This window comes from Cydia pomonella, chromosome 15 (genome assembly GCF_033807575.1).
Source record: "Cydia pomonella isolate Wapato2018A chromosome 15, ilCydPomo1, whole genome shotgun sequence".
Classification (NCBI taxonomy): domain Eukaryota; kingdom Metazoa; phylum Arthropoda; class Insecta; order Lepidoptera; family Tortricidae; genus Cydia; species Cydia pomonella.
In genome coordinates, this window is record NC_084717.1 from 14869393 (window position 1) to 14884487 (window position 15095).

General features: G+C 36.9%; 1 protein-coding gene across 1 annotated transcript in view; it reads left to right on the forward strand.

Annotated features, from left to right (window-relative positions):
• The window catches only part of LOC133525964 (spectrin beta chain), a 75163-nt gene that overhangs the window by 16608 nt on the left and 43460 nt on the right, over positions 1-15095 (forward strand). The window contains exon 2 of the mRNA XM_061862410.1: positions 12399-12566. Coding sequence (XP_061718394.1) covers positions 12431-12566 — 136 coding nt within the window. The 5' untranslated portion in view covers positions 12399-12430. The remainder of the gene's footprint in view (positions 1-12398; positions 12567-15095) is intronic.

A 15095-nucleotide genomic window follows, 5' to 3' on the forward strand; every position in this document is an offset into this window, starting at 1 on the left:
CTTTTTGGTAATCAATCAATATAAAACGCGATCCTATTACGCCGCGTCGATAAAAAAACGGGATAGAATCCAAGAGTCAAGTGCATCATTACACCTGCTGAAGCAAGCGCGTTCTGACTTTTCTGGTATTTAATTCATGTAGCAACAAACACTTCGTCTATCTAGTTGGCAGCAAATGAGCCGCATCCTACTTCCACAAAGTTCAGTGCCGACACCCACTCGCTAGATTCATTGACTTCCACCTCATCCGAGGAATGGTGCAACCGTAATTTGTGTTTCTATTTAGATATATGACTATACTCATTGGAAAATTGAATTGACTCCCACATTAAGCCAAAATGGCTGCGGAGAGAGGGAATTAATTTATGGCTCTATTAAACTACCTTTAAAATTTTCCTCAATATGTTCCACAAAAGTAAATAACATAAACATTACAAGCGGCAACGGCGACGTTATGCAAAGAAAATCGCTGGTCGTTTACCGAGAAATCTTGAGTTCGGTCTTATCACGAGTTTATTAAAATTAAATGACTCCCTCCTTCAAGCAAAGTAAGAGTAGAGAGCGATTGGATTTACGGAGCTATTAAAGTACAAATATCAATAGATTTGTCGTAAGCGCCAACGAGACGCGACGAAGAAAATCGCAGATCTCTTCCGAGAAATCACAAGTTCGTATTTGTTACAAGTATGATAAAAATATCCACCTGACGAATAGCGTAGTGAACCACTTCGATGTGCGGTCAGTGACGTCGGGCTAATACGCCACCCAGAGGGGTGGCAATCTAGGGAGTAACGTGTCCACAATGCCGTGCCGTAATCTGTTTATATGTCACTTCACACCGTGCCCTGTTTATTTTCCTAATCATTCAAGCCAGGAATAACGATGACAGACAGCAATTTAACCGCTGACTGATTATTTGAACGTTAATCATGATTTAAACGGCTTTTGTCTTTGTGCTTGAATATAAAGTGCTGGCAACCAAGATTCCTACGGTCCAAGGTCACCTGACCTTAGTTGAGACTTGAGGCTCTGTACATTTTCGTTGCCAACTACCTCGGCTGGAAGCTACTAAGGTCGCAGTGGTCGAAAGTCTTGTTGCCGGCCATTAGGCGCCTTAGATTAGACCAACCACAGACAGAACCATATACTCCGTTTTTTTGTAATTTCTATTCAACTTTTTTGGGTAATAAGACCGGATGTCCTATTGTTTTGATGTGGCTTCATGTTTCGTGTCAGCAGTGTTTACGTTACTTATAACAGGGGGAGCATGCACGTGGGGAGCTGGGTTAACGTTAATTAACCGTGAGGCCCGCACCGTTCCGACAGACTTCACTTTCAGCTCATCATAAGGTACTACCCAGTGGCTCAGTTTAGTTTATAAAAAAGCAAAAATAACGTCTCTTTTCTTTCCATCACCGTGGAAAAAACAAGCATTCTTTGGCAGGTAGAAACACTAATATCTTATCTTATTTGCTTTAAAGTACGATCATGTTATGCTATATGATAAAAATTGTTAAACAAAACGAACATAACCGATGAATCAGCATCAAAGGTCTCTCATGATTATTAGCACAACTTAGATCATTGGCACAAATATATTTATTTGTTATTAGTTGTTTGTAAATTTGACGAATCTTATGTGCGTGAGTGGGCTTCGGGCGTGGTTCTATATTTGGGTTAATGGGTTCGTCCGCGCTCCGCCACCAGCATGGGAAGTGCCTGTTAGTTCGTCCGTCCGCTATCGGGTCTATCTAGACCGGTTATCACCTGGAATATATAGGTGTTCAGTCTAGCTTTACATAGTAGTCTGGTAATATATGTAGTTGCTGGTATGGGAAGTCAGCGTCAAGGAAGATGACACTCTGTTAGGAAAGCGGAAATTATAATGCATTTATTTCAATGTTTGCTAAGTTGAATTTTCAAATATGTCTGGCTAGAATTCTATCCCTGGAGTGAAAATAAAATACATGCACTACTTTTCTTATTTTATGAGCCGTGCTCTTGTAGGTGTAATTCAAAATAGGTAATTTTGCTGCGACGACATAACTTCTTTGATGTTTTCTTTTTTTTTTGTTGCTTGATTGCACGACGTTATTATCTTTGTTTTTAATCTGCTGTTCATCACTCTTTATAAAGCCAAGAGCAATGAAAATAAGAAGGTACCGATTGTAATAAAAATATCAATACAAAATATTTTTCAAACTTTATAATATAAAGTTTAAAGTTTAGTTTAAAGTTATATTATGTCCGTTCCGTCTCAGTGTTGTCAATTTAGTTCATAACTATAACTCTAATCCACCTATGACCACTTCTGTTGAGCTAATGCCGCTATTTTTGGAGCCGGTAGTGATGTCAACACTTGTCGACGGCTGGAAATCATTGCCTAGAAACTAGACGTACCTACTGACATATTTCCAGATATTTCGTAGATTTGTTTGTTTCGTAGATTTATGGAAGAAATAATGGCTGTCGAGATGTCGTTTCCAGATACAAGCCTTAGGCCGATAACAGCCTTATGTAACTTTTGGTTTTAAGAATAATTCTGATCTTAGGATACGGACCTAAACAACAAAGAGCTTAATTGAAAAACAAATAAGAATACAAACAGCGGTTAGAAACGCGACTGTTTGCGGCAGCCGACACGCGGCCTACTGTGACGGAATTCTACATCCGTTGCACAAAATTTTACAGTTACCCACAACCAACCATAGCCCTTATGTCCATACCCATAGGAATTACGTCATCTGTCAATTTAAATGGAAATCGTAGCTTGGAAAACAGTGCTTCCTGCTCGTGAATAGAAATTGACGGGTAATTTGCGTTTGGCGGCGAGATAATATTGGTCATTGTCTATATTACTAAATAAACGTTGTGGGTTACGTTCTCACGCAATTAAATGTGACACATTAATATATTGTGAAAGTAACATTTATAGATTATTTTATGGCTGATTATAAATGGGTTTCAAATATAAGCCCTATATTTTTTATATTAAATAGAAAATGGTAAATAGCCCATGGAATTGGTACTTTTTACCTAACATCAAATGAGGTAGTTCTGTTTTTTTAATATGTTGGTAGTGATGAAAGGGTATTAACAAATACAAGTTTTCGACCTCAAAAGCCCTTGGAATCATTGAAAAGTACATGAAAGTCGATTAAATTTTAGGACTTTTTTCAGTTGTTGTATATTTTTTCACCTATATCTGGAGTTACGGCAATATTCACTATACACACTTTTAAGAAGAAGAAATTTGCAATTAGTTGACTATATTTTTCTCTTCATAAGCCAAATAGTTCATAAGACACGGCTTCTCAAAGGTTTGTAAAATTTTGAACTAACTGTAACTCAAAAAAGGTTATACCAGCAGCTGTGGTTGCAGCAAAGCCGGACTCAAATGGTCAGCTGTTTGCAACTACAGCAATGATCAATAGTGCGAGAATATACAAGAGCGGAGATGTGTGCAGACATTGAAAAACCATTCATTGATAATCCACCATCAAATGATAATTTCGACCGCCCTGATCAGGTTGACGAAGAAATGCTACCACACACGCCGGCCCCAAAAGGAGTGCTGTGGATTCAGAGGACCAGCCTGATTCATCAAAGATATACAAGAGATACGAGTTATAACAATTTCCTTCGCTGTATTGTATATTACTTATACACACAATGATCCGAAGGGCTTTCGAGGTCGAAAACTTGTCATTACTATTTCATCACTACCAATATGTATAAAAATCAGAACTACGAGTACCTCATTTGATGTAAGGCAACACCTCTTTTTTGGTATGATTTCCATGTATTAAAAATTTACCACTTCCGGCAAGTCTAGAACTTGCGACCATTCGGAACACCGGTCCGATCGCGCTTAACCAACTGAGCTACGCAAGCTTACCAGAAGCGAATTTTTTCTTTTCTTCTTTGATATGGAAATTTGTGTATCTCTCGCAGACGTCTGCTTGATACGAGTAAAAAATATTTTAATATGGTCCTATCTCATGAATTCCAGACCGGTAACTTACTGCCGTAATTTGTTTCTATTTTACCAAATACGGCCGACACGGCCGTTCAAAAACTTATTGCAATTTTGTTGTTGTGTTAATTTATCTTGCTCAATCTAAACCAGCATGCGCCTGAGGAAAGCGTTTCAGTGTTTGATTGAGTAATATTCTCACGAACTTTTTCTGCAATGGTTACTCAATTTGCGATACTATACTTCGCCATGCACTGCTGAGGAAGATTATGTACACTTTGCATAATGAGAAAGTAAACATTGTAACAAATCGCAAATGTAACAGGATTCTAAGCAAAAAAGCACTTACTTGGGTCCGAAACTGTAGCGAAGTACCCACTAAGGTCGTAATGATGCTTTTTGTGAATGAGTTCTTCGCTTTTGAATACTTATGTCAGAAAGTGCCGTCGTTACTGCGACTCGGCTAGGACAAATGAGGAAGTATTTTTTTTCCTTGAGAACTTGGAGCAGCTCCATCTTGGTTTGATGTTGATTTGATAAGTCCTACAACGAATACCTGCCTCTACTATAGCGAAAAGTGTCGCAGGCTAATGACCTCAATGATATGATCTAAATGTAGGTAGACCATATCAATTGTTTATTCACCGATCGTAACTATAAGCGCCTGGAAAAGCGATAACGTTTGCAGTTTTATAGCTATTAAGGAACGGCTTTATGGATACTCCTGGCATGTATAAAATTAATACCATAGTGCTTTAGCTTAGGAGCTATCGCGAAAGATGTCAAATAGATGATTACTTAAACCTTGTTTAATATTCCAGACATGGCAGTTCGATTGCCTCAATTTGTTTAAGCGATCTGTCATTTTATTACAAAAGCATGGTGATTGGGTACGAACGAACTGACATTTTAGTGCCTGGGATAGAAAACATAGCGTAGATATCTTGCTTTAAGGACTAAGCCAACTTGTTGTTTGTTGAACTCACGTTGAAAGCAGAATTTCCCGAATATATTCCAACCATTCATAAATCCGCAAATTTTTCAATATATTTTCTGATAGTAGTCAGATAATTCAGCAGTAAGCCCAACCCTTTCACCTGAAGAAGGCGCGGATGACACGCAAGTAACATTGTCCCGCTTAATGCACAAGCCCCTTACACAGCCAGGATATCCGTCATCCTCTCGCATAAGCTTGCATTATGTCATATCATATATGTATGACGGCTCTTGATCACTTTCATACTCGATGAAACATCTTTTCATCAGACATTTGATCGACAAACAATTTGGCGCACATGTATAAATAAATTGTGGAAGCAAAACGTTTCACTCAAGTTGCATCCAGGTTATGACCAGCAGGCTTATCAAGGATGCGATTTTCATCGTGGAATGACAGGGCAATGGGTCCGTCTCTTTCTTTAGAGTTAAGGCTAAAAATAATTCACATTTTGCTCGCTATCCTGTCATCGTTAACCTCGATCCTATGCCGGCTATTCCCATGTAATTTATAAATCAAATGTCTAAAAACAGTACAAAACATAGGTTGCAACCGAATGATGCGATGATGAATGATGATGATGAGATAGTAAAACAGCTCTCTTGTAAAATGCTCTATAATGCAGTCTTTGGGAAAGAGTCTACAATGACGGCACATAGTTACGTCCCCTCATAATAGGCATAGCGTAACGTCGAGTCGTTTAGTAGACGTCGGGGGAGTATAGAAAAGCCTACCGTTGTTTGGCGAAACTAAAGACGCTGTGTGCGTAGCTTGTATCCGAAGCTTAAAAGTTTTCAGTTGAGTGCAGTTGTGAAGCAATTTTCTTTCTTGTTTCTACTGAAGGAACGAAAACCACGTTTTGCTGTAAGGGGCATACCAAACACGACTAAGATAAACGCAATAGAATTCGGTGTAGTTTTTAATTCTAAAGATAAACTTTGTTCGCTATATTTTATGTTGTCGTCTTAATCAAAACGTCGATGACTCAAGAGGTATTACATGCTCTTCGTGTAGATAAACCTGTAATAAAAGAGATGATCTAAATACAACAATAAGCTCATTTGAACTTCGTATCATTATTATTAGACACGCCTTATTTACTACGTCTAGTCTAGTCCCTATTATTACATGCACTTAAGTATGCGTCTGAGGACGAAGGTTTCTTTAGCTGAATCACTTTACAATTTACATACTTGCCATCTTCCATTCAACTTACCAGTTTGAAGTCAAGGTTTCTACTCATTGCGACAACAAACAAATTAGCAAAGAAAGTTGTACAAGTCTTGTTTGTAGTTTGGTTATCACCAAGGTGCTTAGGTTAGCAGAAAGCTCAAATGGGAGAAATATAAATGTATAAGCTATAATAAAATAAAATTACTGTACACTTATCGTAACTTAGGAGTTACTTTCTCAATACAAATCAGCAGAGGCGGGGTGTCACACATAACTTTAGGCAAGGCTGACCTAACTTGACTCCATATATTATACATTTCACCCTTTACCGCATATGAAGCCATATATGGCAGATATGATATTCAACTCTATTGACAGCTCTATTAAAGTTGAAATTTAAAAAAATGTATTACACGCAGTTAACAACAGAAGGATCAAGTGCTGTAATGTCTTACACCGAGAAAACTAGTTGAATGATAGAAGGCCTAAACATGGTCATGAAAATCCTACTTGTTTCGATTCAACCGCTCAGCTAAAAACGTAAGCAAATACTGACGCGAGATACTAAAGATCAGGAACTTTAGCACATGTTAGGTACTGCGCGAGCTAGATTTTTGCTAGTACTCGTATACTGTACTGTGCAAAAGGGAAGAGATGCTTTGTCATCAATCATCATTTATAGTCAACTGATACATGACATGCTTAAAATCATTTCCATCTGTGATTACTGAATATATGAGCCGAAACCGCATCAAAATTCAAATAAGTTTACTATGTCTAAGGTGTACCATGGTATAACAGTCATGGATTGCCGACGCCATGTCTGCGTGCTTCCGGTCGTCGACCCCTCCACCTTGCCAGTCGATATGGCTTTGTTAGACTGCTTCGATTACGCCTACTACCGTATCTACTACTTGTACATCAAGGTTACATTTGGATTTATGGGATTATTAGCGACACGACCCGCCGACGGTGTAACATGTGCTTAACGTTTAGTGCGTAATGATTGTAAATTATACAGCAAGGTAGTTTATAAATACATTTTCGCGTTATTTCAATAGGTTAAGGTGAACATTTTTATAAATGTTTATGACCTTGATTGTCCTTATTCGATTCAAAGAGCGCAAGATATACTATCGTAGATATAAATACTTCTTGAAATACGAGACTCGAAATCCAAGTGCGGCGAAGGATTTAAATTTATACCTTAATATAAATACGATAATATCGATAGCACTTACAAAATTCATGTAAAACGAATCCAAATGATACTTAGAAATTCTATCTCTACTCCTCTACCTGAAAGTGGCTTTTGTTTACTTTGGTATTTGAGCCTTCTGATAAAACTTGAAGTGTTTGCTTTTCACAGAATTTGCTATCTCCAATTACTCTACCATCGAATCATATTCCATTTAGATTGTGTAGTCTGTATGGATGTCTTAATAGACAGCTTTGATCTATAAATACGATATAGGTACCATCGTCCACACTGTTGGCTGACCAGTCTTAAACCTTATTGCTAAGAATTAAGGTACACCGATAGTCAATTAACAATTTTGCTGCTAAAAACGTGATGGAAAGTGAGACATTCCTTAGGGATTTGTTAGTTGCTATTTTAATTTTAATAATGCGAAGGAAGCTAGCTATCTCGTAAATTGTATTCAGATTCCTACTGACGGAACTAAGAGATTTGGTTACGAATTTACATTTGAGCGTACAAAAATAACAAACTTAACTGAAATTTGTTTCAAAACGTCAGCTGTTGAAATCTTTTGAAGCTCTTGCTTTGATTTCAGATACTGTGAAGTTTTATAAAACTTAAAAGTATTCCCAAGTAAAGCTAACTTTTACAATGTTCTGAATCGTTTAATAATCGCTTTTGATAAACTTATAATCGCTGTGACCTTTAAAACGATGTACACTTAAACAAGTTAATAATAGTTTTCAGGGATATTTTTTGCCTCTCGCTAATAGACATACATGTGAACTTGGGGTTAATTATAGTCGTAATTAAAACTCGTTAGTCTGTCTGGACATCCGAGTCTTAAAAATGATATAAGTATAATCGAAAATGTTTCTTAGAAGGCCATATCTTATCGCCCATTTGATGGTTTTTTGTTAACGAGTTATCTTTGACCTATAAAACTATAAACTGTATTAATATTTAATATATAAAATAGATAAGAAGACTCTGACCATGCTTAACATTGTACATTCGCCATCGGATGTATCCAAGCGGCCGAGGCGCTCATAAATATCTGAACGCGACTATTGTCAAGGCGTGTGCTTGTTCAGATATTTGTGATCATCTTGGCCGTTCTTATATATATGGCGACTGTACAAACTTGGCAGTAAGAATGCAGACATATCCTTATAAGCTATGCAGCTTATACTCGTAAGAGATATATATAGATAGATATGTATGCATTCTTACTTGAAGCACTTGCCATGAAGACCTGTGGTCTGACTGTAGTGTAAGATATCTCATATACCATAACTAGTGTCTTCTGCATTCGCGTCAGACGCCAATAACACTAGAGACACTAGGCCACCCGGACATCTATTATCTACATATAGTGCTATACAATTATTCTTCCCTTTACAATTACGCCAAAAAATTAATCAATTAATTAAATATATTTTCTAATATTTATATCATATCCCGCCATAGGAATTGCCTTCTAAAAGCTCTAAATCACTTTCGTGACAATGACAACCGATAACTTGCAACAATCAGTGACGTACACAGATAAAACTCGATTATCTTTTTGTATGATTGTCGACGATTTATGTGACGTTGCCTGTAGCTAGGGGATTGTGGTCCGAGGGGACCTTCACATGGTGCCATTATGTGAGAAGGCCGCTCGTGAGCCTATACTATTTATAGCCATATATGCTGTAACAGCAACACACTGAACAGTAATATTCGTTATCTCGTTGTAATATGGTTTGTGAATGGTCAGCCAATGTGACGATGGTACATTAAAACAGATGTTATATTATAACAATGCTCAATAAATCAATATTGTAATGTTACCTTTGTGGGGTTTACGGAAGAACTAATAAGTAACTATGTACTTACTATGAAATGAGTTCTAAGAAATGTGTTAATCGATATAATGACTCGAGCAAGTCCTTCAATAATTTTTGTATAAGAGACATAAAAAGTATAGTATAAGAACCATAGAACCAAGTATCCATTCTTGGTACAGTCAGCATCAAAAGTAGCGGATCAAATAATGTTTCATTCTGTAACAGCTTAACAAAAAGTGATGTATTTAATATAGAACAACTAAGACTGTAGGTAAAAGATATACTTTTGAGCGCGAATTTTAACATTTTATCTATATTTGGAATAGTTATCCGGAATATAAGATACTTTTGGCGCGTTGTTTCATCCGCTACTTTTGATGCTGACTGTACAATGAAAATGTTTAATGCAAATAAATGAAATGAAATGAAAAAAAAAAAACAATGTTGAAATAGCTTACCAATTCTTGAATACCCTTATTTAAAGTCCCTACGTTTATGTAAAATACGATAAGGATTGAGGTTTAAGATTTGTAGTCTTTTGTACGCAACTTACTAGCAATTTTCTGATCTCCAAAACAATGCCTTGTTAAGAATCGATCTCAACTGCTATTGGCAGTAAACCAGGATAATGCACACAAATCTAAGTACAATGTACGACAACATTTATGTGCATTTTAGTACAACCTTGGCAACCTTTGTATTTAACATTTCAACAACTCTTTTTATTTCAAAACCTAACTGTTATTTTGCATTTAGTAAGTCCTCGTGCTGTTCCTTATTTCAACAACAACTTAGAAACGTTAATTCGTTCCACTGACATTAATACCGGGGAGGACACTTAGCAGAGTCATGCCAGAAATTAATACTCTCCGACTAATTGAGAGTCGTGCTAAATTAGATTTAGAGCTTAGGTTTCCAACATGTTTGTTCATGTTACAGGGGTTCTCAGATTGCGTCTCAACTAAAATCTCATGCTGTATTGTATGTACATAGGAGGATTAAAAGAGGCAATTCGTTGAACGTTGTCTACCTGCCGTATATTGGATATTGACTTGATCATCACTATTTGTGCTATATGACTGCAGGATTCTTAAGGTTTATTTTTGATTCACTGTATAACTATTCGAATGTGACTCATCATTTTCAATCATTTAAGTAATTGGTTTGAGGTGAAATTTTTTTATTCACTAAAACCTACTTAAGTGTATATAAATATGGTGAAACATTTGAATGATGGTCATCAGTTTCAGCTTTTGGATGTTTAATATGGTTTCGAAGTTTCGACTTTATCAGTAAGAAAACAAGTTTTATTGCGTGACTCCAATCAGATAGGGCTTCGTTCTATCAGTTCTGTTCATCGTCGCACTATAAGCTATAACCTATACCTATACCTTCAGGGAAAATAGATACTGCCTTTTAGTAGACATTACGTAACGTTGAATCATAGAATTTGCGGCACTGACCTTGTGAAACAGTTAATTTGCTCTACGATAAGACTGACTGTTGCAGTCGAGTTCACAAACATCTTTACAAGCCAACGTTCCAAAAATATCCATACGAATTTATTGTTACTATATTAGAGGCGTGTCAATAATTTTTGGAACGTCGCGTCGGCTTGTAAAGATGTTTGTGTACCTACTGCACTGTATACAGTCGCCATCAAGATATATCGGGGCGGCTAGGGTGCTCATTAATATCTGAACACGCCTCTGTTATTAAAGCGCTAGAATGCGTGTTCAGATATTTTTGAGCACCTCGGGCGCTTCGATATATATCGTGACAATGCCTGGTTTTGTTACAATTTAGCCTAGATTATGCTTGATCGGCAAGGCGCGGCCGACGTCTTCGTAATCTTATCTTATCACCGGCATGATGTCATTGGGCCGAATAAAAATACACAATCGAATGCAGTTTTCGCGAATTTCACGCTATTCGATTTGTTTACTTTGGCATTCACGGATATTAATTTGATTTTCGTTATTTTATACTGTAATTTGTTTAATTCAAGGTTAGTATGGCTTTAATGGTTTTGAAATTGAGTGTTAATTTAGGATGACTATGATTAGCCTCGATCATTGCACCTAATAGCGTTTGATTGGAATATTTCAAAATCCAAACAGTTAAGGAATGCTGTTGAAGTGTTCATGGAATACGTATACGTTTCCATTGAATAATTACGATGTTACTGTATTGGGTTTCAAATATCAAATATTTATTCAGCATAAATATAAAATAACAAAATACAATTATAAATGTGGAATCAATTAAATAATAGATACTTTATTAGAGATGTATACAGCCTCTAAATGTCAAATTACACAAAAAAACTATGATAAAAAAATACAACCAACAAATACTAAAATTCTTTTTAGATGTATAAGTCTCTAAGTGTCAGAGATAAAATATAATAAAAAAACCATCATTAAATTATCCTAAGAGATGTAAAGGGTCTCCAAGACTTGAATTCTTATATTAATAATTAAAAGACAAGAAATTAATCAGACAAACAGACAAGAACCGAATGAAAAGTAAAGTTATATATACTTATAACATGTAGCCCGTGTAAGCTTAAACAGACCGGTCTCCACAAACAGCACCGTTCACGAGTATGACGCGTTTTTCGTTAGTGTTGACAATTTACTATTTAAAGCCTAGGCTCTACGGGCGCAGTTTTTAGACTTTTTAGTCACTACTCGAGTAGTATGCGGGTTGAAAAAACGGTTAGTAACAATCTGTCGAACCGCTGATTCACGTCTGACGTCCAATTGAATGAAATCTGCGACTTTAACTGTAATTGAAAAACAACTGTAATCGATTTTTAATGAAAAACTGTACTTGAACTGTATTGTCTTTTTAAGGACCATTAAGTTATTACGTAAGACGGCTAAGGGGGAGGGGGTACTACCATGTCTTATTTTTCTTACAAGAGGGTGGTAGGGAGTCTTGATAGTTCTTACGTAAGATCACAGATGCGCTAAGTTAAGATTATACTTTGAAAGCCTATTGATACAGACAGATTTTAATAAGTCCAGGGGCTCAAAACCTACTTTCCGAGTAGGTTCGAGCCCCTGAATTGATCGAAATCTTATGTAAAGATGAATTATATGGAAAACCTACCTACAATAAAATCAAAATTGAATATATATAACCAAAATATAAAAGATAATATATAAGTATATTTACCGAAACACAATTAACCTTTCATTTTGTTTTTTCCAGAAGGTTGAGAGTGGCGTGGTGACCGGGTCGCGATGACGACCGACATAACGGTGTCCCGATGGGACCCGTCCATCGGCCACGGGCAAGAGATCATCGACGAGTACGAGTACGACGGCGGCAACTCGTCCTCGAGGCTATTCGAACGATCGCGCATTAAGGCGCTAGCTGGTGAGTTACTGTTGAACACTGGCTGACTGTGTCCCATCCGTCCATCGGCCACGGGCAAGAGATCATCGCCGAGTTCTGACGGTGGCAACTCGTTCTCGAGGCAATTCAAACGGCGCTAGCTGGTGAGTCACTGTTGAACACTGGCCGACTGTCTCCCACTCGGCATCGGCCACGGGCAAGAGATCATCGCGAAGTAGGAGTACGACGGCGGCAACTCGTCTTCCAGGCTATTCGAACGATCGCATATTGAGGCGCTTGGGTTACAGCAACTCCCTTAACTAATTAACGATGGACCCTATATTGTTATAATAAGGTTGACGAATTGTCAGTTATCCAGGCTACATATACGATCTCGTACTGAATCGCACCACACATATGATACTTTCTAACAGCAACACTTTTTAACTGACCATTGATGGACCTTATGTCTTTGAAATAAGGGCGACGAATTGTCAGTTAACAGTAGGGTTGATATAGGTGTATCAGAGGTTTATGACCTTTGGTGAACATAAAATAACTGACTGCGTAAAGTCTGACATGTAAGATCAATAAGGTTGTAGAAGATCTACACAACTCGTCGTATCTTAACAAGTCTATAATGATTATAAAAAGTTCTTCCCTCCTTTTTCTAATAAGTTCAATGTTATGCTACTCGTAACAACTGATTTCTGTGGCACTAAATGTCCTTCTACAATAATCACAAATTATCTCGGAATTTGGAAATATCTGTGGTGTGGTAACCCGGTACTGATTACCAATAAAAAGATGGCTCCGCATGTTTAATGATTTGGCCAACAGAGAATGAGTCCTTGAGATTTCTATAGATTGCTTTTGAGTGATTACATACTCTAGTGATAATAATAATTAAAATGGCCATTGTGGCTTGATAGGTCTTTTCCGTCAGTCATTAAAAGCAGACTAATCAAACGAGCCTTCAATAGACATGCTGCGCTGATGCGTAAATGTAAATGTATGCATTCACTTGTGTAGATGAAATCCAGACATATACACATATGCGTGTGATGTGCTTAATTGCACAAAATATAGTATGAAACAACTCATTAAGCCCAGGATTCTCAGGCAATTTATTGACCCAGTCGCTATAATAGAAAAAAAACGAGTGTACAATGTTGCGAGGTAGTGCATAGAACTTTTGATTACAATGTTAATATTATGTTTATTTTGACCATTTTGTAATCATAAGGTTTTACATTCTTTCGAGTTTACTTTTTAACTTTTAACCCCTTTTACTAGAAAGAGAATTCCGCTAAAGTATCAAATAACGAGCTTTAATGAAATAACCCCCTAAGTCCCTATTAATTTATGCTTCAATAAACATAGTAAGTTGGCTATTAAAATCTACATTCTATTAAAGTCCCATAATAACGCAGCAAGGGGTCATGCAGGAAATTTAATTTAGTATCGTGACTACATATTCTAATGCCCTTAAGCGTGCTGGGGGCCTTAGTCGTGACATTATTATGCAGATGGCTTATATTGAATTTGTGCAGTAGTAAAATGTTGTTATCCTCTTAGGCCATATCGGCTCGTATCAATTTATTAAGACTTGTACGAAATATGATTTTGTTTTATATATAAGGAAACCTACATATACCTGTCTATAATAAAGATAAGATAAAGATCATTTATTTTTCAAGTAGGCATATTAACGTGACTTATGTACGTCAAATAAAGCTACGCCGGCCTTAACCCTACAGCTCACCTGAGAATATTTATATCCCTCCTAAATTGTAGTAGGGTATATGGGACCGGCAAGAAACTCGGCATATGAAAGTAGGCAAGATAGGCAATAACTTATGATGCAAGCTATACATTGTGGTTGTTCCGAATTTTAAAAGAACTCCGTTAGAAGTATTGCTTGATAAGTTTTATCCAACACTTAATATATATTGTAGAGTGATGGCAGGTGGACCAAATGATGGTGATGATGATGTAATATGCTGATGATGATGATAAAGGAATCACAATGGCTCGACTAAGGCACCCTACGGCCTAAATGTGTACTCTAGCACACGTAGTGCTTAACCTAGATCAATATATGGATGAAGTATATACGACTTTAATTATCATAAGTGAGTTTATCAGTTCATGCTTGGAAACAACCGCGTAGACACATTAGTATTTGTGTCAGCGAACTTGCTTATCCTGCACCAAGATAAGCGATTGTGAAACTAATCGAAGGCAACTGATAACCGTATAATATATATCGTAAGGGACGTATACATAATAAAGAATATTTATATTTCAAAATTCAATTTGAGCCCAAAAAAGATTGCTTGTTACTTAAAGTGGAAGAGAAGAGAAGGCGGTAAAAGATGCTTCCGCAAGGATTGGCGAAGGCCAGGTCAAAGTAACAGATACGTGAATTATTCGGCGCTGTAATATACACACCAACACACAAAAGTAAACAATGTAAGCATTACTACTAATGCAAAGTTTATTTATGAAAGGACCTTAAAAAAAGCTTAGCATAGTCAAAAATGAAATTACCCTAATGATGTAATACAT